Genomic DNA, 25924 nt, shown 5'->3' on the forward strand with positions numbered 1-25924 from the left:
CCATTTATTTGTCACCTTACATCACAAAAAGTGTAAAACTTACATAAATAAAAAAAAGTATACATATTAGGTATCGCCGCGTCCGTAATAAGTTACTAAAAATATCACATGACCTAACCCCTCATGTGAATACCGTAAAAAAGTAAAAATAAAAACGGTGTAAAAAAAAGAAGCCATTTTTTGTCATCTTACTTAACAAAAAGTGTAATAGCAAGTGATCAAAAAGTCATATGCACCCCAAAATAGTGCCAATCAAACCGTCATCTCATCCCGCAAAAAAAGAGACCCTACTTAAGATAATCGCCCAAAAACTGAAAAAACTATGGCTCTCAGACTATGGAGACACTAAAACATGATTTTTTTTGTTTCAAAAATGAAATCATTGCGTAAAACTTACATAAATAAAAAAAAATTGTATACATATTAGGTATCGCCGCGTCCGTGACAACCTGCCCTATAAAAATACCACATGATCTAACCTGTCAGATAAATGTTGTAAATAACAAAAAAAAAAAAAACGCTGCCATAGCTGCTTCTTGTTACCTTGCCTAACAAAAAGTGTAATATAGAGCAACCAAAAATCATATGTGCTCTAAACTAGTACCAACAAGACTTCCACCCTATGCCGTAGTTTTTAAAATGGGGTCACGTTTTTGGAGTTTCTACTCTAGGGGTGCATCAGGGGGGCTTCAAATGGGACATGGTGTCAAAAAAACATTCCAGCAAAATCTGCCTTCCAAAAACTGTATGGCATTCCGTTCCTTCTACACCCTGCCGTGTGCCTGAACAGCGGTTTACGACCACATATGGGGTGTTTCTGTAAACTACATAATCAGGGCCATAAATATTGAGTTTTGTTTGGCTGTTAACCCTTGCTTTGTAACTGGAAAAAAAATATAAAAATGGAAAATCTGCCAAAAAAGTGAAATTTTGAAATTGTATCTCTATTTTCCATTAATTCTTGTGGAACACCTAAAGGGTTAGCAACGTTTGTAAAATCAGTTTTGAATACCTTGAGGGGCGTAGTTTCTAGAATGGGGTCATTTTTGGGTGGTTTCTATTATGTAAGCCCCACAAAGTGACTTCAGACCTGAACTGGTCCTTAAAAAGTTGGTTTTTGAAAATTTCTGAGAAATTTCAAGATTTACTTCTAAGCCTTGTAATGTCCCCCAAAAATAAAATGTCATTCCCAAAATGATCCTAACATGAAGTAGACATATGGGGAATGTAAAGTAATAACTATTTTTGTAGGTATTACTATGTATTATAGAAGTAGAGAAATTGAAACTTGGAAATTTTCAAATTTTTCCAAATTTGGTATTTTTTTAAAAATAAAAATGATTTTTTTATACTCCATTTTACCAGTGTCATGAAGTACAATATGTGACGAAAAAACAATCTCAGAATGGCCTGGATAAGTCAAAGCATTTTAAAGTTATCACCACTTAAAGTGACACTGGTCAGATTTGCAAAAAATGGCCTGGTCCTTAAGGTGAAATAAGGCTGTGTCCTTAAGGAGTTAAGGTCAATTTCATAGGAGCGTATTCAGTCTGTGAAACCGCTATGTGTGAGAGCAGTATTTCCTGGGCTAAACGCTGCTCCTGTGACATGAACTCACAGCATCAAAATGATTTATAACCCTGTGGGTTCCTGTATGACCATGGATCTGATGAACTGTACTCACATAATACCGTCAGTACAGTTCAATACAGCTATGGTCAAACCGGAACTCAAATCATTATAAATCATTATAATGCCTTAAGTTTCAGCCCTGGAAATACTGCTCACATACACAGCATATTTCAGAGACTGAATTCACTTGTGTAAAATTGCCCTAACTGCGCAGAGCATAAACAATTGCCATGATTATTTTTACTGCAGATTTCACCCTTGCAATGCATACGATAAAATCAGCTGCAAATCCATGAGAAAAGCAGTTAAAGAATCCACATCCACATGCTCAACCTGTGGCCCTCCAGCTGTTGCAAAACTATAACCCCCAGCATGCCCTAATAGCTGTAAGATGTCCAGGCATGCTGGGAGTGGTAGTTTTGCAACAGCTGGAGGACAGAAGGTTGGGCACCCATGGGCTAGAGAATTTGCTGAAAAATCCACAGCGGATTTTTTCCATATCCATGCCATTTTGCACCTACACGACCAGACAATATTTATTTAAGTACATGTAGCTTGCGAAAGCAACAAAGCTGGTCTTTCATAAATTTCCCCTACAGCCTTCAGAACCTCACTATAGAGTTGACCTTTCTCAAGACCAAGACCGAGAAGCTCCTGTAGTTACCCAGCAATCATGAGATCTATATACATTCATTAAACACCATGTATACAGCAATGGGGAAAGCAGGGACCATAATAAACTGTCCCTCAATCCTCTGTGCAGCTGCAAGGACATTCACAATGGTGTATTGTGGCTTCGACTGTGCAAAGGAAGCATTAAAAAACACCTTCAAAAAGATGTTCATTCTTTCTGCAATCATTATTTTAAGTGGAATACGATCACATTAGGAAGTAAAACATTCAGCAAATGAAAAGTTTCTGAATGTATGTTCTGGGTCTGTTGCATTAAACGTGTTGTCCGGGCTTTTACTTTTGATGACCTATTGATATTACTTTTGATATTGATAGGTCATCAATATCAGATCGGTGGGGGTCCGACCCTTGGAACACAACCGATCAGATGTATGAAGAGACGGCATGTGCTTTCTCCCTTCTCTCTCCTGTTCCCTGCTGCTGTCTATGGTCTTTGCCATAGACCGCAGCGGTGAACAGGAAGAGAGATGGGAGAGGGCACGTGCGCACGCCGTCTTCTCATACAGCTGATAGGCGGGGGTCCGACACCAGATCTGATATTGATGACCTATCCGCAGGAACTCCTAGTGCCAGTAACTGCGAGCAACCATATCACCTAATAATAGGCTGAAATTATAACTGACTATCACTGCAAAGTGACCTGATCCATTATTTTATGCACACAACATGCATACAATCTAAAAATGTAAATAATTTCCAGGGTAATTATTTTTCGTATGTTAAGATGACAAGGTAACTATATATTAACACATCTTTCCAGCATCCTGGAAAATAGGACAAAGAAAATTGCAGAATGCTCTAAATTTGTCCAATTTTCAGGCTAGATTTGCCCATTCAAGTCAAAGGGTCGGTGAAAAAAACACTAATGACTCACGGACGTGCTTTTCAGGGATAGTTGCAAGAAGATGCTGGAAAGAAGTGAAAACAATATTTTTTTTTGCTTTTTTACAGATGTGTTAATGTCATATGGATAGAAAACAAATTGAAAAACATAGCACATTCAAACATGATACCGATTGCACAAAAATGGAAAATCATCTGTTTTTAATGAACGGAACACAGATGAGATTCACAATGCTTGTCTGAAAAAACCTTATTGTCAAGTTTCAAAAATATCTTAAATATTGTTCATGTCTATCACTCTCTTATAGTCACTGATGCAGATTTAAAGGGAATGGGTCATAATAAAATGACATATTGTTAAAATATTTTTTTTGTTTTATATATTTATAAAAAAAATATTTTTAACATATAAAACATTATTTGACCAATAGTTCATTTTCTGATGGCACATTCCCTTTAATGCAATAAGTTCTGGAGTAGCTATGAGGTTGCAGAAAGGGCAATTGCAATTGTACTCATTGGCCGTTAGAGATTTTAGACATTAAGTCGAACCTCTGTACTGGCTATTACTTTTGCCGCAGGTGGAGCTAATCTACTAATTCATGTATTATAGTAGTATAGTGGAGGGGAGGGCTATGTCAAGCATGCTTGACAAATGGGGCAGACCCCCGGAAAGCTTAATGCTTGTATTTAGTGTGCTACAGGCACTGGATCCCTGATATAACCCAAAGGACACATACTGGACTTTATGTAATGTATGGAAAATCTCTATTTTGGAATATGTGTTTGTAAAAAGTGAATTTGGATATTTATACTGATTTTGGATAAAGAAGCAATGATAAAAGAAATATGCAGATTTTGTGTGGTTTCTGAATGGAAAAAATGGACCTCATGGGCAGAAGAATGATTGTTCTGCCCTAAAGGATTTTGAGTTGGTTTATTTGATATTGGGAAAATGTTCAAAATAATTATGCAAAATGGGCATAAAACATACTACAAATAACAGTTACTTCTATCTGGCAGTGTGACGAACAACTGCCTAAAGCCAGACTCAGACTAACGGGTTCTATGCACACTGTGTGGCAGTGTGATTTCCCATTCTGACCTCTGCTCCTCTGACAGGATCACACAGCATTATAATAATTTATAATGCTGTGTATACCTGCCAGACCTATATCTACTGAATTACAGGGGCGGCTAGGGATGAGCGAACTTCATATTTTGAAATTTGTTTTCGGTTCGGGTTGTGGTATAATGTGAACTGCGTTATGGATCCCGTTACCATGGACCTTAACGCAATTCCATGATGGAATGCCTGTAGAGGCATTCTGTTATTCATTCCGTCATAATAGAAGTCTATGGGTTGAATAACGGATCCGTCCGGTTTCCGTTATGCTGGAGTCCTCTCCTGCATAATGGAAACCGGACGGTCGAATAACGGAATGCATCTAAAGAAATTCCGTTATTGAATTGCGTTATGGTCTGTGGTAACAAAATCCATAACGCAATTCACATTATACCGTAACCTGAACCAAAAACTAATTTCAAAAGATGAAATTCGCTCATCCCTAGGGGCAGCGTTATGTCAGAAAAATTCAGTATATTCATGGTCTTGCAGGGACACACGACATTATAAATTGTTATAATGCCCTGTGATCCTGTCAGAAGAGTAGAGGTCAGAACGGGAAATCACGCTTACACATGTAACGTGTTTCTCGCATTGAACTCGCTCGTCTGAGTCTTGCCTAATAGGTTCAGCAACTCTTGGTTTCCAGTGACATTTACATTACAAGCTGCCTGTGCAATCTACTCACAGAAATAACCTGAAAACTATTGCATGTCATGTTGAAATAACAGTCACCTGCAAGGCATTGGATTGAGATGTTTTTTTTTTTACATTTAACATTTTATCTAGATCCATGAGGTTAAAATGAATCTATCACAACAACAGAACATGCAGCATGTTACAGAGCAGAAAGAGTTGAGCAGACTGATATACTGTTTTGTTGGAAGTGATTCAGTATAATTAATTTATTTTACTACTTGCTTGCTCATTCTTGGGTTAGGAGTCCAGTGGGCAGTCCTAATCAGATATTGACAGCTATTTCTGTATGTACACTTATACAGGGGAGGCTGTCAGTCATAAGATAACCATAGAAAGAGCAGGAATTAAAATGAATAAATGACAATTTACATATAATGTTTTCCCATAAAATTATATAATGATCTGCTCAGCTCCTCCTGCTCTATAATATGCTGCCTGTAGATTGGAAGGCATGTTCAATTTGACAGGTTCCCAAATCTTTCATAGCCCCAACAAACACTGATCTGAAAGAAGCCTGTGTGTAATAGGACTTTTTCTTCACTTTCTTAGCAAATACAAACAGCTAATACACTATTTATTTGACGCATCTGGTTCAGAGGAATACAATACACACACATACAATTTGCATACATTAAGTATAGCAGTAATGCAATTCAGATTTATCTGTTTCCAATGTTTTCATGTGTCTTTTCACATGAAGTAGTGTGCTGCTGCATATAATGATTGTTTTTGCATTGTGCCAGTGGTGGCAAACATCTGTACTTTATCTCATTTTTGTTGGACGTACTGGCCTAACTTTGTTTTTTGCAATACACTGGACATTTATGGCATATCCCATGGATAACCCACATTTTTTACACAGCAAAATTATCAGAATTCGATAGCAATGTGTTTTACATGCATCTAGACAACAGCACAACACAAAAGAGCACACAAGGTCAAAATCCACAGCATGCAGCACAATCATGCATTTGGAATACACTCATTAGTACACACGTGGACTCGTATAATGATGTCATCCAGGATGGTGCTGAAAAACTAGGTATCTGTGGAAGGTTAAGAGTCAAGCTTGGAACTTTTGGAAGAGGTACACTAGGAAGGCTGTTGGTGATACTTCTGTAAAACAGAATTAACGAATACAAACAAAGCTTTTTACTGGAGAAAAACACAATACATTCTTCAAAATGCACAAATTCTTAGGTGTGGAACCAATTAAAAAATATGAGTTATTTTTCCATAACTGCCCATCTCCAGTGCTACAGTTATGATCCACAGATAAGCATAGAGAAAAGGTTCCATTCTTCATAATAAAATAACAGCTGACATTTTCATAGACAATAGGGCTTACATTTTGTAGGCACAATGAATGGGAGTATGTATCATGTGCAAAATGTATGGACTGGTATTATCATGTATGTACTATGTGTATATTATGTTATTATATACATCCACAGAAATAATCCTTATGCCATTTATGGAGGTAGCATGTGCTTATATTTCTGTATAAATACAGCACTGGAGATATGTATTTGATAATCTACTTATTCAACTACAATTTTCACACTAAACTGGTGTTACAGTGTGAACCTTATTAGTACACTGTGATGCACTAAAGTATTTTCCCCTTAACGACAATTTCGACAAAAAACCTAAAACAATAAGAAAACTCAAACTTAAAACAATGTAAAAACAATTAAAAATACTAGGCATATATGTAATAAAAAAAATAGTAAAGGAGCAATTTATTTTTGTAATCCGATGTAATTCCATTTCCACCGAGAGATAGGAAAAAGGATAATATAAGCTGGTTAAGTTTAACATATACAAACTTGAAAATGCAATGTCCAGTATGCAGCACATACAAATAATACTGTATATGAGGGAGGCAGCTGTCCAAGATGCAGTTGTCTATTGTGAGGCTGGGTTTACACATTGCTCTTGTGTTGCTCTTTAAAGAAATACATAAAGAATACACCAATTTTGACTGAATTTATTTACAGGTACAAAATGTTAATCAATGGAGGAGATATATTAATTTTCTAACATGCTAGACACACATTTTTCACCACCTTTTTGCATAGTCCTACTCTTCACCCTCTTTTGTCATGGTCTTAAAAAGATTTTGAAACATTCTTGCAGTCAAAGGGCCAGATATATCATTAAGTTATGCCAGAAAACTGGAAGGAAAAAAAATGTAAACTGCATGTTTGTGACTTAAACGCCACTTGGCAAATACTTTTGCACAAGTGGAGTTTTACTCTGCCTGCCTTGCCACTTTCCTGAAAAGGATACAGAAATATCTGCCAGCCAGGAGCTTGTGCAAATATCAGTGTAGGTGCACTGATTGCTGGATGATGTGCCTAATTTATGACACTACCAGTCTATGATAAATCTGTCCCAAAAACTATACCAGCTCCAATGTGGTCTAAAAAATGGTGTAAAATACTTATAGTTTAAAGCCCTGTAGCACATTGTGTTACAAACAAGCATCTTGTAGTGCACTGTGTCACATCTTCCCTTCAGACTGCCTTAAACACACAATAAAAATATACCACTCTTTAAAACATCACAGCTATAGACATAATTAACAATCCAAATGGTCATAAAATTTGACATATTGCGGCACAATATTCTGCCACAAAAAAAATACAAACAAAACACTATCTACATATATCTGTCCCAATGTGTTATACCTGTAAAAATTGCATGGGCAATTCCTTGATGCAAAACCATGGCAATTGTGGAAAAATGCATGGATTTTTTTATATACATGCATGTAAACCCACCCACATTTAGGATGACTGGTAAGAACACATCAAATATAGGTCCCTTTTATTAGAGGAAAAGATAGAGCTGTTACACCACAGCACAGGCTCCAAGTCACCATAAAAAATTGTCACCGTGAACTGGCTACTTTCCAAACTGGATGTCAAGGACTGGAGGGTACACATGGCATTCCAATTACTGACAATGGGTTGCACACAGCATATACTACTGAGCCTCCAAGATTAAGACCCGACGGTCTGGATGACGTCAGAATCCGAAACCTCGCCCACATGCAGAGGCCAAAGGCCACACAATTTTGTTGGTAAACTGAGGTATTACCTTTAAAATTATTTGGCCACTGGCGGCCACATGAGAACAGGGTTTCAGCCACATTTGGCATCTAGACCATCTGATCATACCCTAAGGCCCCTTTCACACGGGCGAGTATTCCGCGCGGATGCGATGCGTGAGGTGAACGCATTGCACCCGCACTGAATACCGACCCATTCATTTCTATAGGGCTGTTCAGATGAGCAGTGATTTTCACGCATCACTTATGCGTTGCGTGAAAATCGCAGCATGCGCTATATTCTGCGTTTTTCACGCAACGCAGGCCCCATAGAAGTGAATGGGGTTGCGTGAAAATCGCAAGCATCCGCAAGCAAGTGCGGATGCGGTGTGATTTTCACGCATGGTTTGCTAGGAGACGATCGGGATGGAGACCCGATCATTATTATTTTCCCTTATAACATGGTTATAAGGGAAAATAATAGCATTCTGAATACAGAATGCATAGTAAAACAGCGCTGGAGGGGTTAAAAAAATAAATAAAATTATTTAACTCACCTTAGTCCACTTGATCGCGTAGCCGGCATCTCCTTCTGTCTCCTTTGTTGAATAGGACCTGTGGTGAGCATTAAGTACAGTTACAGGACCTTTGATGACGTCACTCCGGTCATCACATGGTACGTCACATGATCTTTTACCATGGTGATGGATCATGTGATGACCGGAGTGACGTCATCAAAGGTCCTGTAACTGTACTTAATGCTCACCACAGGTCCTATTCAACAAAGGAGACAGAAGGAGATGCCGGGCCGCGATCAAGTGGACTAAGGTGAGTTAAATTTTTTTTTTTTTTTTTTAACCCCTCCAGCCCTATTTTACTTTGCATTCTGTATTCAGAATGCTATTATTTTCCCTTATAACCATGTTATAAGGGAAAATAATACAATCTACAGAACATTGATCCCAAGTTCGGGTTTGGGTACCAAACATGCGCGATTTTTCTCACGCGCGTGCAAAACGCATTACAATGTTTTGCATTCGCGCGAAAAAATCGCGGGTGTTCCCGCAACGCACCCACACATTTTTCCGCAACGCCAGTGTGAAACCAGCCTAAGGGTATATGGTACGACAGTGTCGTTTATGTGGATTTTCCATGCTTACAATCTCAGCAAGTTAAGCCACACTCGCACGTTCTTTCTGCTGTCTTCTGGGTCTCCGTTACCAAGGATGGATGTTGCATGACAACAGGCAGTGGACTGCAAATTAGGTGGAAGTGAGACCCATAAACAGCTTTTTTGTTTTACGGGTGTATATCAATTAATTAGAATATCATCGAAAAGTTTATTTATTTCAGTAATTCAATTCAAAAAGTGAAACAAATATGTTTATTTCTTTTAATGTTCATGATTATGGCTTGCAGCTACTGAAAACCTAAAAAGACAATATCTCAGAAAATTAGAACATTGTGAAAAGTTCAATAACATTAAGTTCAAAAGTCTGTTCATTTTGGTCCCTCCTTCTGGTTCAGCAGGCTACACAATCATGGGGAAGACTGCCGACTTGAAAATAACGGGGAAGACTTCTGATTTAATAGTTGTCCAAAATACAATTATTGACACCCTCCACAAGGAGGGTAAGCTACAAAAGGTCATTACTAAGGAAGCTGGCTGTTCATAGTGCTGCATCTAAGCATATTAATGGAAAGCTGAGTGGAAGAAAAAAGTGTGTTACAAAAAGGTGCACAAAAAACAGGGATAACAGCAGCCTGGAAAGGATTGACAGCTGGAGTCAGAGCTTCAAGAGCCACCACACACAGATGTATCCAGGGCATGGGCTATAACTGTCACATTCCTTGTGTCAAGTCACTCATGACCCAGAGAAAAAGTCAGAAGCGTCTTACCTGGGCTAAGGAGAAAAAGGACTGGACTGTTGCTCAGTGCTCCAAAGTCCTGTATTCAAATCAAAGTAAATTTTGCATTTCATTTTGAAATCAAGGTCCCAGAGTTTGGAGGAAGAGTGGAGAGGCACACAATCAAAGTTGCTTGAGGTTCAGTGTGACGTTTCCACAGTCAGTAATGGTTTGGGGAGCTATTTCATCTGCTGGTGTTGGTTCAGTGTGTTATATCAATCCCAAAGTCAGCACAGCTATCTACCGGAAAACTGTAGAGCACTTCATGCTTCCCTCTGCCGACAAGCTTTATGGAGATTCTGATTTAATTTTCCAGCATGAATTTGCAGATGCCCACACTGCTAAAAATCTTAACCATGGTATCACTGTGTTTGAATGGACAGCAAACTCACCTCACCTAAACCCCATAGAGATTCTATCAGGTATTGAGAGAAGACACCAAGCCCAACAATGCAGATGAGCTGAAGGCTGCTATTAAAGCAACCTGGGCATTGATAGCCACAGGCTGATCATATTCCATGACATGCTGCATTGATGCAGTAATTCATGAAAAAGGAGCCCCAAACAAGTATTGAGTGTACGGTATATGCATACTTTTACAGTAGGCCAACACTTCTGTATTAAAAATATTTTTTTAATTAGTCATATAATATTCACATTTTTGGAGATACTGACTTTTAGGTTTTCAGTAGATGCAAGCCATAATCATCAATATGAAAAGAAATAAACACTTGAAATAGATCACTATGTATGTAATGAATCTATGTAACATATGAGTTTTAACAGAATTACTGAAAAAAATAAAGGGGTTATCCAAACCTGGAAAAAACAGACCAACAAATCTCATGCATAGACATAGTGTTAATAGGCTCATCATCCAGGTTTCAGTACAGCTCTGGGGACCTTAGATCATCTCAGAGCTTTCAGTTTTAAACCATCATCCCCATGACTGCGATGCAGCCTGACTGGTACAAGACAATGTGAGCCATCTTCCTTTTGTATGCACTGCAATCAGTACTGATCAGGGTGTTTACTGTGTTAAATGCCCCAGATTAGTGTCTTCTCCTGTTGTGGTAATTCAGGAGTGTGGCTGTCAATTACAGCTACATTCCTACTGTTGATACAGTACATGTGTAAAGCTGTTGCGCATTCATGTTCTCCATGTTGCTCATTGTAATGAAATGACCTTCCGTCAAAGAAGTACATGTAGGAAAGGGTTATATGTAGGGCTGGGCGATATGGCCTAAAAATCTATATCACAATATAATTTGAAGCATGTGCGATACAACGATATATCACGATATATTATTTTATTCTGTATGTATACAAATTACAATTACAAGACATTTTTAAGATGTGTATTGTGTAACAGATCTTTTTACTAACAATGTAAAGATGAAGTGTTAGTAAAACACAAAATTGTTTAAAATAAAGTGCAAAATGTAAAAAAATAAACATTACATTTCTTCCTGCTGTCCTGATTACTTAGTTATATTGCACAAAAATAAAGCTGCACATATTTGAACTAAAAACCCTTCAAGTTCAAAAGGTTTATTTTCCATTAAAGGGAACCTATCAACTGTATGCTGCCCATACTAACAGTTGATTTCAGCGGTCTGTATTTTAAAAGTTAAAAGTAAGTGGTTGCCGAGAACCAACATCACAACCATTGCAGACTGGGCCTGGAAAAGAATCATGGCCATCTGAGAAGAGTCATGGGTATTCATGAATTCCTGCTCTCCCTGCCCACCTGCAGATGATTGACAGTCTTCTACCTAGTTTTCTCCCTTTCTTTCTAGGAGAGAACTGCCAATCATCAGCAGATGGGTGAGAGTGCGGGAGATTATGAATAACCATGACTCTTCTCAGGTAGATTTGACTCTTTTCAAGGCCTGGGCTGCAATGATTATGATGCTGGTTCTCAGCAACCACTTACTTTTAGCTCATAAATAACACACCGCTGAAATAAGCATTTCTGTCACTATTTTATGCAGCCCACAGTGAGGTCAGCATAAAGTTGATAAAAGTTTCCCTTTAAATATAGAACAACAAATTTCAAACTTGCAAAGCCTGCACATATTTGAACTAAAAACCCTTCAAGTTCAACAGGTTTCTTTGCCATTAAAGGGAGTCTGTCACCTCCATACAGCCATATACAGTGCGTACATGGCTCTGTAGCACACCTATACAGGATTGTAACGGTATCTTTTGTTCTTTTCTTTAGACTTGCACCAGCAGGAAAAACTAAGTTTAATTCGTATGCAAATGAGCAGTCGCAAGTGCCCAGGGGCGGCGTTCAGTGTGTAGGTGCCCAGGCTGCTCTGCCTTCTTTTCACTTTACTCCTCCCCAGCCTCTCTGCCTTTGCCCGCCCTCCAAGTCTCTTGCCTCATCGATAGGTCCGGACTTGGAGGGCGGGCAGAGGCTGGGGAGGAGTAAAGTGAGCACAGCAGCCTGGGCACCTACACACTGAACGCCGCCCCTGGGCACTTGTGACTGCTTATTTGCATATGAATTAAACTTCGTTTTTCCTGCTTTTACAAGTCTAAAGAAAAGAACAAAGGTACCGTTACAATCCTGTATAGGTGTGCTACAGAGCCATGTAAACACTGTATATGGCCATATGGAGGTGACAGACTCCCTTTAAAGGGAACCTGTCATCAACTTTGTGCTGCCCATACTAACGGCAGAATAAAGTAATAAGAGACAGGTGAGTTGATTTCACCGGTCTGTCATTTAAAAGTTGTAAGTAGTTGCCAAGAAACATCACAATCATTGCAGACTGGGCCTGGAAAAGAGTCCCAGCCACCTGAGAAGAGTCATGGTTATTCATAAATTCCTGCTCTCCCTGCCCACCTGCTGATGACTGACAGTCTTCTACCTAGTTCCCTTTTAGGAGAGAACTGCCAATCATCAGCAGATGGGCGGGAGAGCAGGAGATTATGAATAACCATGACTCTTCTCAGGTGGCTGGGACTCTTTTCAAAGCTTGTGCTGCAATGACTATGATGCTGGTTCTCAGCAACCACTTACTTTTAACTTATCGACACACTGCAGAAATCATAATTTCTGTCACTATTTTATGCTGCCCTCTAGGTCAGCATAAAGGTGTTGACAGGTCCTGTAAATACACAAATTTCAAACTTTGTTTGCAATATGTAGTGCAAATACGAACATGACTGAACAACATCAGTGTTTATGCTCCTTGCATGCCGTGATTAAAATTCTTGCACATCAGACAAGGTTTTTCGCCAACAACACAAGTTTGTCCACAGTCTTGGGTTTCAGTGCAGATCGTGGCATGTTACTATGTTGCCACTGGTGCTGAATGCCCTTTCTGAGGGGGCACTCGTGGCAGGTATGCAAAGGTATTTCTTGGCTAGGCTTGCCACTCTGGGAAAATTAGCCTGGTGCCACCTCCACCACACCAGTGGGTCAGCTTCTCCTTCTACATCCAGTGCCTGCAGGTAAATCTTAAGCTCAATTTCAATTGCTTCTCTGTCAATGAAGGCAGCTGGGCTAGGCTGAGCGGATGCATTTTTGAAAAAGCTGCCCAGACTTCGTTTACTCCTCTTGGGTTCTCTTTGGGCTTCTCCATCAGCTCCTGTGCTTGTGATGGTGGTGACACTGTGGCAGACACAGCTTGCGTCTCTAGCAGTGCCTAAATTTCTGCTGCTGCTTTTGTGATGAACTCTCTTCGGTGATCTGCTATATATAATGATCTGAAGCGTGAGTCGACAAAGTAGGCCATATCCAGGAGGTCATCAGTTGCAGGGTCTGAGTACTTCTCATTTAAATACTTGAGGATGGCTATCTTCATGTCCTTCATCAGGTCTGTGTCAATGTCATCATCAGCTAGAGGAAGAACTGTGGTGTTTAGAAGGTTGAGCACAGATTTGACACATGACACACTCACATACTCTTCTCCAGATAGCATCTGTGAACTCCAACATGGGATTGAGGGTCTTGTTCATAGATTCTAACACATCAATGTCCTGCCAAGTTGGTACCAGGTGCCTGGTTTTCCTGCTGGCTTTCAGGACCTGTGATATGGCCTTCTCTTGTTCAAGCAGCCGCTGAATCATCTGTTGTCGATACCCCCATCTTGTTGGTGTTTCAGTGATGAGGTGGTGAGTAGGCAGGTTTAGCTTAGCCTGTGCATTAGCCATTTCTCTCTTCCTTTTCCAAGTGTAAGAAAAGGCACTCACTATTTTCTTGCATTTGCGAATTGCATGTTCAACACGGGCATCTTTCACACTTCTCTCTAAGGACAAAATTTGAAGATATTATTAGTACAATACCCTTGCATAATGTTGAACTAGTCTAGGACTAAAAGAAACGTTTACCTACCGATGGCGAGGTGGAGCCTGTGGCCAAAGCACTGCAGTCTTGTCCAGCCGTTCATTTCCACTGCTTTCACGATATTTGCGCCATTGTCATGATTATGCAGACTTGTAACTCTTCTTTAAGTCCCCATGACTCCAGCGCTCCCTTTAATCCCTAAGATATCAGTTCACCCTTATGATCTTCGGGGAAATAAGCTGTCTGTAGGCATCTGCTGCACAACTTCCACTCATCATTGATGAAGTGGACTGTGAGACTAATGTAAGGCTTCATTGTGTGACTGGACCACAAGTCTGTAGTAGTTGCATAGTGTTTTATGCTCCGGAGTTCTTTTTTCACTTGCTCGCGGACTTTGTCATACAGTTTGGGTAAAGGGTTTGCGGCTAGGTACCTCGTAACGTGGATCGAGTGTCTTAATCATGTTCTGAAATCTGCTTTTCTCCACTAAGAAACAGCACCATGTCCTTACACAGGTACAGGGTAATGGCATTTGTAATTAGTAATGGTCAGTTCGCAGTGTTCGCCAGCGAACACATGCGGGCTGCCATCTTTAGTAAGGTAGACGCACCCGTCCGGCGGTGCACAGGTAAGCCCTTACCTGTGCCTGTGTTGGGAGCCGGTCTGAAATCAAATGCAGTCACCGGGAGCAGGCAGTTCCAAGAACAGCCGCCGGGGGCTTTCATCGAGCTGTTCTCGGAACTGCCTTCTCCCGATGCATTTGATTTCAGACCGGCTCCCGGCACAGGCTTACCTGTGCATCACCGGACGGGTGAGTCTACCTTACTAAAGATGGCAGCCTGCATGTGTTCGCTGGCGAACACTGCAAACTGACCATCACTGTTTGTAATATCAATCCACCGCCGATTTCTTTTGTCATATGGAATGCCTTTAGAAAATGCCTTTAAAATATTAATCTGATGTGTAGGGGCAGGGCCACCTTTTTGCTTTCCACTTGAGTGACTGGGCGTTTGTTAAGGAGAAAACAGTTTTTAGCTACCTTCGCATTCCAAAACATGCTTCGTTTTGAGGTGATAAAACAAATTTGTTGTATTCCCCATCTTCGCTATTATTCTCGCCCGGCATAGTTTGCTGATTATATTTTTCTGCTCAACATCTGACTCCTTAAACCCAAACCAAGTCCACATGACTGACGTCGCACCTCCTCCTCCACACGTGTAAATTCCTCCATGCTTGCGAGTTAACCAAAACAGGCACACAGCTTAATGAGATCTAGGACTGCAGGAAACGATTGCTTTGGCAATTGAGCATTAATCGAGTACTCTAATAAGAAAAACCTTAACCAAACATATCGCTAAATTACTTTATGAAAACAATATTTTTATTTATTAGCCCCATGCCATTGCCACCATCATGTCCCCCAGCCAACGCCATCAGCCCCATGCCATTGCCAATTTGCCACCATCATCATGTCCTCCAGCAAGCGCCATCAGCCCCATGCCATTGCGACATCAACATGTCCACCAGCCAGCCCCATCAGCCCCATGTGCCATTGCCACCATCAGCCCCATGTGCCACTGCCATCATGTCCCCCATCCAGCGCCATCAGCCCCATGTGCCATTGCCACCATCATGTCCCCCAGCCAGCGCCATTAGCCCAATGCCATTGCCACCATAATGTTCCCCAGCCAGCGCCATCAGCCCCATGCCATTGCCACCATCATCATGTCCCTCAGCCAGCGCCATCAGCCCCATGCCATTGCCACCATCATCATGTCCCCCAGCCAACGCCATCAACCCCATGCTATTGCCAATTTGCCACTATTATCATGTCCCCCAGCAAGCGCCATCTGCCCCATGCCATTGCGACCATCATGATGTCCACCAGCCAGCGCCATCAGCCCAATGTGCCATTGCCACCATCAGCCCCATGTGCCACTGCCACCATCATGTCCCCCAGCCAGCGCCATCAGCCCCATGTGCCATTGCCACCATCATGTCCCCCAGCCATCGCCATCAGCCCCATGTGCCATTGCCACCATCATGTCCCCCAGCCAGCGCCATCAGCCCCATGCCATTGCCACCATCATCATGTTCCCCAGCCAGCGCCATCAGCCCCATGCCATTGCCATTTGCCACCATCATGTCCCCCAGCCAGCGCCATCAGCCCCATGTCATTGCCATTTGCCACCATCATCATGTCCCCCAGCCAGCGCCATCAGCCCCATGCCATTGCCACCATCATCATGTTCCCCAGCCAGCGCCATCAGTCCCAGGCCATTGCCATTTGCCACAATCATGTCCCCCAGCCAGCGCCATCAGCCCCATGCCATTGACCTCCATCATCATGTCCCCCAGCCAGCGCCATCAGCCCCATGCCATTGCCACCATCATCATGTCACCCAGCCAGCGCCATCAGCCCCATGCCATTATTTGCCACCATCATCATGTCCCCCAGCCAGCGCCATCATCAGTCCCATGCCATAGCCATCCACCCCCCGGTATATTTGGGCAACTGATGCTGCTTACCTTTCGTGCACGGCTGGCTGATGGAGTCTGCAGGAGACGAGACGGTCCGCATCTTTTTCCCAGCATGCACTGGGAGGGACCTGAAGTCACACACAGCGTCAGCCAGCGTGCTGACGTGTGAAAGCAAGGCCCTGCAGCGCGGTGCAGAGTCGGGAGGCCACGGAGCGGTGAGTGAGAAACTTCTTCAATTCACTACCGCTCCGTGGTCATCTATCGCGATAGAACTAAAATCTATATCGTCAGCCGAATTGATGACAATAATATCATATATCGTTTATATCGCCCACCCCTAGTTATATGGGTTATATTTCCCATTTTAACATTGTTTCGCCGAGTACCGGCGTCTTTAGGGGCTGGGCAGTCTATCCCTGAAGACGCAGGTACTCGGCGAAACATGTTGGGGGGCAGATTCTAAGTTACAGTTTTAGTCCAGGAAGTGAGCGCTATAAGAATGAATATAGCTAATAGGATATTAGAATAGAGGCGTCAGTGTGAGTGCACAGCCACAGACGCTATTCAAGATAGTACTGAATTGCAGTGAGATTAGAGCTCACCCTGAAAGTTGTAACTATAGGTTCTCATTGATATAGTAGGTTTTATTAAGTACAAAATAAAGGTGAAGTTTTACCAATTAATGTGGGGGAGGAAAAAGCTTAAATTAGTTGTTGAAATACAGCCTAACCCATTTTAGAAATGACACCCCTCAAACTATTCAAAACTGGTTTTAGAAATGTTGTTAACCCTTTAGGTATTCCACAGGAATTAAAGCAAAATAGAGGTGAAATTTCAAAATGCCACTTTTTTTTGCAGATTTTCCATTTTAATCAATTTTTTCCTAGAACACATCAAGGGTTAACAACAAAACAAACCTCAATATTTATTACCTTGATTCTGCAGTTTGCAGAAATACCACATATGTGGTCGTATACCGCTGTATGGGCACACGGCAGGGCACAAAAGGCAAGGAGAGCCATATGGTTTTTGGAGGGCGGTTTTTTCTGGAATGGTCTTTGGGCACCATGTTGCATTTGAAGAGGCACTGAGTTATCCCAATAGTGAAAACCCCCAAAAAGTGACCACATTTTGTAAACTACACCACCCAAGGAATTTTTAAGGGTTGTAACGAGCATTTTAATCAACAGCTGTTTCATAGAATTTTTAACACTTGGGTGTGAAAATTAAACATTTTTTATTTTATTTTTACAAGAAAATGGTGCTTTGGACCCAACTTTCTTTTTCACAAAAGATAACAGGAAAATATCCCCCCCCCAATTTTCTATCTACTTTCTCCTGAATACAGTAACACCCCAAATGTGGTCGTAAACGGTTATTTGGGGATACGCCAGGGCTCAGAAGGGAAGGAGCGGCATCTGGAATTTCTAACATGGAATTTTCTGTCATGGTTTTTAAGAGCAATAACTTATTTTATTTTTTGTTGAATGAGCTGTGTGAGGGCTTATTTAGTGCGAGACAAGCTGTAGTTTTTATTGGCACCATGTTGGGGTACATTTAGCTTTCTGGTTGCTTTTTATCTCATTTTTGGGAGGTGAAGTCACAAAAAAAGCTGTTTGGTGTCATTTTTCTATTTTATTTTATTTTTTTACACTGTTCAGTTGATGAGGTAGATCATGTGATATTTTTATAGATCCGGTTATTATGGACGCAACAATACCAAATATGTCTAGTTATTTTATTTTTATGTTTTAATCATGTTTTTGTGTTGTCATTTTCTTAGAGCCATATATATATATTTTTTTCATTTTTCTGGCTATAGTCTTGTGTGAGGGCTTGTTTTTTGTGGGACGAGGTGACGTTTTTATTGCTACCATTTTGGGGTACACACAACTTTTTGATTGATTGATATGCTTTTTGTGAGGTGAAGTGACAAAAAAAAAAAAAACAGTTTTGGCATAATTTTTATATATATATATATATATATATATCTTTTTTACACTGTTCACTTGATGCTCATTCTCCCTGGCTAAGAGCGGGGCGCTCTGATTGGATGCGCTTACAGCCAGGGAGAAGACAACCACTCCCAGGGAAAATACAAGTCTCCGCCTAGATAACCGAGTCGCCTCATTATAATATAAGGCGCCACAATATACGGGGCCAACAGCGGACGAACGGGGGGGTTCTTTAAAAAAAAACATAAAAGTGCCATGGCATCAGTGGGGGCCGCCCTATAAGGTAGAATAATAATTAGACTAGAGCTAGCCTGATGAAAGGTCCTCTTTAAGAGCTCATTTACATCCCTTTTCTTACAATAATTATAACTCACAAAAATCCAAATAATTGGATGAAAATAAAAGCACCTAATATTTGCATGGTGCATTCATGTGTTAAAGGGGTATTCATTTTTTATTTTATTTTATTAAAGTATAGGAATTGATACACTTTTCTAATATGTAAGTATTTATACCAGTGCATGGCCTTGATTAGTGCAGTGCAGCCATAGGATAAATTATTAGGACTTTGCGTTGGTCATGCGACCCCTGGCATTCAGTTAACACAGCCCAGATATGCAACATGTAAATAGTAGCTTATTAAGGAGCTACATTTATAAGTAATTCTACCCACAGGAACAACTCTATCATGTCTGCAGTGTCTGTGCAGGTGCATTTCCAAAATTTTTCTCCAAATGCCTTTTGTATGTTTTTTTTAAAAATTTTTTAAAGAAAGCCTGTTAGTAGATTCATGCTTCCCTAGCAGCATGAATTATTGAAAAGCTCCCTCATTACAATGAGCTATGTTTCCTCCTTTACAGAAAACTTAGCTTTGAAGGGCCAGGCACAGGAAGAAGGGTCTACTGGGTGGTTCCATCCAGGCATCTCCATACTGAGCTAATCCTGATTGACAGGTATCTCCCTAGATGCAAATAGGAACAGACTTTTCAATGAAGCCAAGCCAGGTGGAGAGGAGGGAAGAGTGCTGCCCAGCAGACACCTCTCCCTGTGCCTGACTCTTTTCAAAGCTGGCACAGTGGTTAGGGGCAGCATCATGAGACTACTGACAGGTTACCTTTAAACAGTTAAAGGGTTTGTGCATGCATTTTATATTGATGACCTATCCTCAGGATATGAATAGAACGAGTTCTTGTAATTACACTACAATGCCACTGCAAAGGAGACAACGCGCAGTGTAATGAAGAGCACCGGAGATCCGTTTCCTCTTCAAACCACTCTAGAAACAGACATTTTACTAATTACCTAGAAACAGAAAGTCATTTCATGAATCACCTAGAGACAGGAAGCCATATTGTACAAGTAAATACACACAGTGAGGTGGAGACCTCATGGACTACCAGAGGAGTTGGCAAATCTCCCACGCAGCCCCAGTATAATTTTAGAACAGCTTCAAATTATATTCGAAAAAACTGCATCAGACTGTAAATAACGAAGGCATTCGAATTTTGTATAAAAATGATGGCAAGTAGTATAGTCGATATGGAATATTAAGATGTGAAGTGAGCCAATTACATCTACAGTCCATTCACTGCAGGACACATGTATTCTAAGTTCTAAATTGATCAAAAGTAATAAAGATAGAAGATTGGTCAACATCACTTTATTTATAGGCAGTCTTAGTTTACTTTTCCTATACTGGACAGTATGTTCCAAATCAAAATTAACTTATAAATTAGTGAAAATCATACAAACAGCAACTAATAGATATTACAGAGATGTTATATTTTTTGTGTGGTCAATCTTAACCAAATAAAGAGAACCTACCTAGGATCCACTTTATACTTAGGACATCATAAAATGGTGACAGACACACAAAGTTCAGTTGGTTGTCATTAAGCTCTCGGAAAACACTTTACAATAGCAAAGCGACAGACTGCTGAAATCCATGTGTCTGTCACTATGCTGCCGTCTGAGAGGTCAGCATCTAATGGATGACAAGTTAATAATAATAAATAAAATAAAAAAAGTAATCATGCTCACCTCAAATATCCCCCAAAGCTCAGATTTTAACACTTCCCTCCTTTCTCACTTCCTGGAACCTCTTGACATGGAAATGTTACTACTCAGCCAATCACTGGCTGAGACTGATCAACGCTACAGCCAATGACTGACTAGGTGTTACATTTCCGATTGTGTTTTTTTTTCTTATAACTGGCCAATCATTATTAAGCACAAAACAACATAATAATCATATAAAATGTATGTTTTACCCCCACCCCCATCCTGATCCTACACTATAATATGATTCAGAATGCCTAGCCATAGACACAGAATGGCTACAAACTTGTGTTTAATAATGGAAATATGCAGTTTTTCAATTCAAGCAATTACATTTATATGAGACAGCCAGAGTAATACCTTTGATATCACATAAGGTTTAAAACTGGAGAATGGCCTTCCTTGCTACTATTTATATATACTATATCCATGACAATATTAACTTGTTCATTATTTAGAGAGATATAATCAGGGATTAAAATCTTAAACAGCCATTTTATGAAACACAAATGGGTCTCATTACTTCCCATTTGCAAAACTAAGAACATTGTCAAATATGACAACATGACAATATGATAGGATGAAAGGACCGGCAGGTTGAGCTTGGCACTGCCACTCTAATTAATCTCTATAGGACCTAGTGGAAACAAAAGAGTGCTGTCCTCAATTATCTCTGGCAGTCTCACAGAGATTAATGGAGTGGCAGTGTATACTCAACCTGCTGCTCTGTTCATTTTGGGGCCATGCAGGAAAGGGGTCCCCGCAGTAGGACCCCCACTATCTAAGTTATCCCTAATCCCTTTAAAAACCACAATATTTGCTTAAAATAAGTGCTTAAAAAGCACTTTTTCCCTCAATAAAATAAGCCCAAGAATCATTAAAGGAAAGATAACTAAAATTGTTACTTTGTATACAGTACATTAGGTTATGTTTGACATGAAACATGTTGACCCCCATTAGCACTTAGCAGAAAAACACTCCAAACCAAAGTACAAAATCACCCAACTTACTTCACCGGTTGCCAAGTTTCTTGTTCGAACCCCTTGTGAATAGACTGTGCAATTGAAGACTCCATGAGGTCGATGTAACGGATGACTAGAGGCACAAAAGACTCTTGAATATGCTTATGAAATTTTCCATTGCATAAAAGAGCTTCAAGGAGATAAATATAAACATAATTAATTTTCATGTAACGAATATGTAGCCAACCTAAGTATACATATAGATATACAGTAATACAAAGATGAGTTATAATAAGGGCAATTGATATCTCTATTGAATGATTACAGTTGGAACTAGGCCAATACTTGGTAAAGGTGTATTTGTTTAAAGGCAAAACCAGGAACTGATTCAAAAAGTGGAGAAAACTCTGTCTTTTCTTTATAAGTATCCTCAGCTTATGATCCATTCTTGGCTTTGGCTCCAACAAGTGCAGCAAAATAACTAGAGATGAGCGAATCGAAGTGGACGTAGTGGAATTCGATCCGAATTTCAGGAAAAATTAGATTCGCACCGAATCCGAATTTCCTCACGCTTCGTGGTAACGAATAGCATTTTTTCCTAAAATGGCTGCTGCACGTGTTAGGACATGGAGCAAGGAACTCTGGGAACGAGGGATCAACCACAATGCCATGCATACAGCCAATCGGCAGCCAGCCAGCCCTGTGATGTTACAGCCCTATAAATGGCCTCAGCCATCTTGGATTCAACCATTTTCCAGTATACTTAGTGCAGGGAGAAACGTCAGCAGGCGCTAGGGACAGTGGTAGAAAAGACTTTAAAACTTTTATTTTGCTGTATAGAAGTTCAGGGCAAAGATAGGGAGGAATCATTCCACAGTATTGAAGCAGAACAGGATTCAGTAGGGGAGGTTACAGCCTGGGTAATGGGAACAATCCTATTACACCTTGCTGCACTGACTGCGTATCCAAATTGCCATTATATAGTTCTGTAATTTCAGCAAACCGTTCTTGTTATTGGGGTGCAAGTGCTGTTTTATACAGCCATTAACAGGGCTTATTACAATGAAATATTTCTATGTCTTATTTGTCCTTGTGCGGTGCAGTTATATGTTCTAAAGCATTTTTTGGCTTGTATTAGGGGGAAAAAAGGGATTATTAGTAGTGCTGGTCGAGCACCAAAGTGCTCGGGTACTCGAGTAGAACACCTCGGGATGCTCGCGAGCACCCGAGCACAATGGAAGTCAAAGGGAGAACCCGAGCATTAAACCAGGCACCCCCTGCTCTGAAGAGGGGAGGGTGTCTGGTTCATAGGAAAAGGTCAGAAATTGATGGAAACACCACTGAAATGGTTCGGGAACAGCATGAGGAGGATGTCTGGATTCATCTTGGACTCCCAAGTCGCTGCTGGGAACGATGTTGTCCGAGTAGTACGCCACTTTTACAGACTGACAATAATTCGCACCAAACCGAAGATAAAAATCGATTTTAGAGGAAAAAATTTTAGGAAACATTCTTTCCTGTATATTTACTTGTATATAAAGTGCAAGTGCTGCCAAAAATTACAGGGAAGAGGCACTCCGATACAACCTGTATATCACATAAAGGAGGTCCTCATTCACATTTTGGTACAATTGTTCAGGTAGTGGGACTCCTACACTCATAAAGCCTATGCACTAAGGGAAAGGGCTGCCAAAAATTAAAAGGAACAGGCTATCCAATACACCCTTTATTACACAAAAATGAGGGCATCAAACACACCCTTGATTGATGGCCTGCTGGTGACCCTCAAAAACATTAGGGCCGAGGGCCTGCTGCTGATCTGACCATCTAAAACATAAGGGGTGAGGGCTTGCTGCCGAGCTGACCATCTAAAACATTATGGGCATGGGCCCGCTGCCAAGCTGACCATCTAAAACATTAACCCCTTAAGGACTCAGCCCTATTTCACCTTAAAGACCCGGCCATTTTTTGCAAATCTGACCAGTGTCACTTTAAGTGGTGATAACTTTAAAACGCTTTGACTTATCCAGGCCATTCTGAGATTCTTTTTTCGTCACATATTGTACTTCATGACACTGGTAAAATGAAGTAAAAAAAAAAAAATTTTATTTATAAAAAAAAATGCAAAATTTACCAAAAATTTGTAAAAAATAGCAAATTTCCAAGTTTCAAATTCTCTACTTCTATAATACATAGTAATACATCCAAAAATAGTTATTACTTTACATTCCCCATATGTCTACTTCATATTTGGATAATTTTGGGAATGATATTTTATTTTTTGGAGATGTTACAAGGCTTAGAAGTTTAGAAGCAAATCTCGAAATTTTTCAGAAATTTTCAAAAACCCAATTTTTAGGGAGCAGTTCAAGTCTGAAGTCACTTTGCGAGGCTTACATAATAGAAACCACCCAAAAATGACCCCATTCTATAAACTACACCTCTCAAGATATTCAAAACTGATTTTACAAACTTTGTTAACCCTTGAGGTGTCATTAATGGAAAATAGAGATACAATTTCAAAATTTCACTTTTTTGGCAGATTTTCCATTTTAATAATTTTTTTCCATTTACAAAGCAAGGGTTAACAGCCAAACCAAACTCAATATTTATTGTCCTGATTTTGTAGTTTACAGAAACACCCCATATGTGGTTGTAAACAGCTGTACGGGCACACGGCAGGGCGCAGAAGGAAAGGAATGCCATACGGTTTTTGGAAGGCAGATTTTGCTGGACTGTTTTTTTTTACTCCATATCCCATTTGAAGCCCCCCGATGCACTCCTAGAGTAGAAACTCCATAAAAGTGGCCCCATTTTAGAAACTACGGGATAGGGTGGCAGTATTCTTGGTACTAGTTTAGGGTACATATGATTTTTGGGAATGTAAGGTTGGACCGGCACTCAAAACACTAAGAGAGATGTGGAGCCAAACACATTTATTTAACACTAACAAATCAAGGTACTAACATCGATAATACGGTCTATCGATAGAATATCGATTATAAAAGATCGATTACAGTGGATCGAGTACAGTTTGAAGTAAAATCGAATCGGATAAAATACATAGAATAAAAATCAACATAAAATGCAATATTCTAAATCGATTACTACTAGATTGCCTCTAGAGATCTAGGTATATCGGTGAAAGTCCCAGTACAGAGAACCCATATATATGGGTAAGTCCCAATGGCAGATATCGAGATATGCAGAGTCCTCAATCCTTGTATAAAGGGCAAGATTTCGCCTAAGTTTCAGTCCTTGTATAAAGGGCACAATTTCGCCTAAATTTCAGGCTTGCACAGTTAATATCACCAACTTTCAAGAGTGAATATATATTTTTGGTTACTCACGACCCTTTGCGCTGATCAAGAGATTCTTTTTCTGCATATGGAAGTTGTTACAGGTGGCGTCCCACCATTCGCATCCCAATCCAGCAGTGTTGGTTTCTCTTTGCAGTGACTCTCAGGATCTCACTGAGGAAGAGATAAGCTATCTCGAAACGCGTCTGGGCGGAACACCTGTGTGTGAACAACTACGAACTATACATGGCCATGTATTAAACTCCATTATTAAGGAGAAAAAAATTTCGCTTGACTCACGAAAACCTACAGACGGACCAAATCCCATGAGATCTGAGACGAGATCCTGAGAGTCACTGCAAAGAGAAACCAACACTGCTGGATTGGGATGCGAATGGTGGGACGCCACCTGTAACAACTTCCATATGCAGAAAAAGAATCTCTTGATCAGCGCAAAGGGTCGTGAGTAACCAAAAATATATATTCACTCTTGAAAGTTGGTGATATTAACTGTGCAAGCCTGAAATTTAGGCGAAATCTTGCCCTTTATACAAGGATTGAGGACTCTGCATATCTCGATATCTGCCATTGGGACATACCCATATATATGGGTTCTCTGTACTGGGACTTTCAACGATATACCTAGATCTCTAGAGGCAATCTAGTAGTAATCGATTTAGAATGCATTTTATGTTGATTTTTATTCTATGTATTTTATCCGATTCGATTTTACTTGATCGATCCACTATAATCGATCTTTTATAATCGATATTCTATCGATAGACCGTATTATCGATGTTAGTACCTTGATTTATTTTATTGTGCTAAATAAATGTGTTTCGCTCCACATCTCTCAGTGTTTTGAGTGCCGGTCCAACCTTACATTCACATTTACCTTTACGAGAGCAAGGGG

The 25924-nt window shown here is 40.3% G+C and overlaps 1 protein-coding gene across 6 annotated transcripts in view; it reads right to left on the bottom strand.

The window, feature by feature from the left end:
* CADPS2 (calcium dependent secretion activator 2) overlaps positions 1 to 25924 on the bottom strand; it is a 786809-nt gene that overhangs the window by 195696 nt on the left and 565189 nt on the right. For 4 of the 6 annotated variants that reach the window (XM_040411689.1, XM_040411674.1, XM_040411680.1 and 1 more), the window contains exon 19: positions 21761 to 21902. In XM_040411689.1, the coding sequence (XP_040267623.1) occupies positions 21761 to 21902 (142 nt within the window). Of the gene's footprint in view, positions 1 to 5989; positions 6110 to 21760; positions 21903 to 25924 lie in introns of all 6 variants that reach the window. The other 2 variants (XM_040411706.1, XM_040411697.1) reach the window with 1 other exon arrangement.

This window comes from Bufo bufo, chromosome 1 (assembly GCF_905171765.1).
Source record: "Bufo bufo chromosome 1, aBufBuf1.1, whole genome shotgun sequence".
NCBI classification, from domain to species: Eukaryota; Metazoa; Chordata; class Amphibia; order Anura; family Bufonidae; genus Bufo; species Bufo bufo.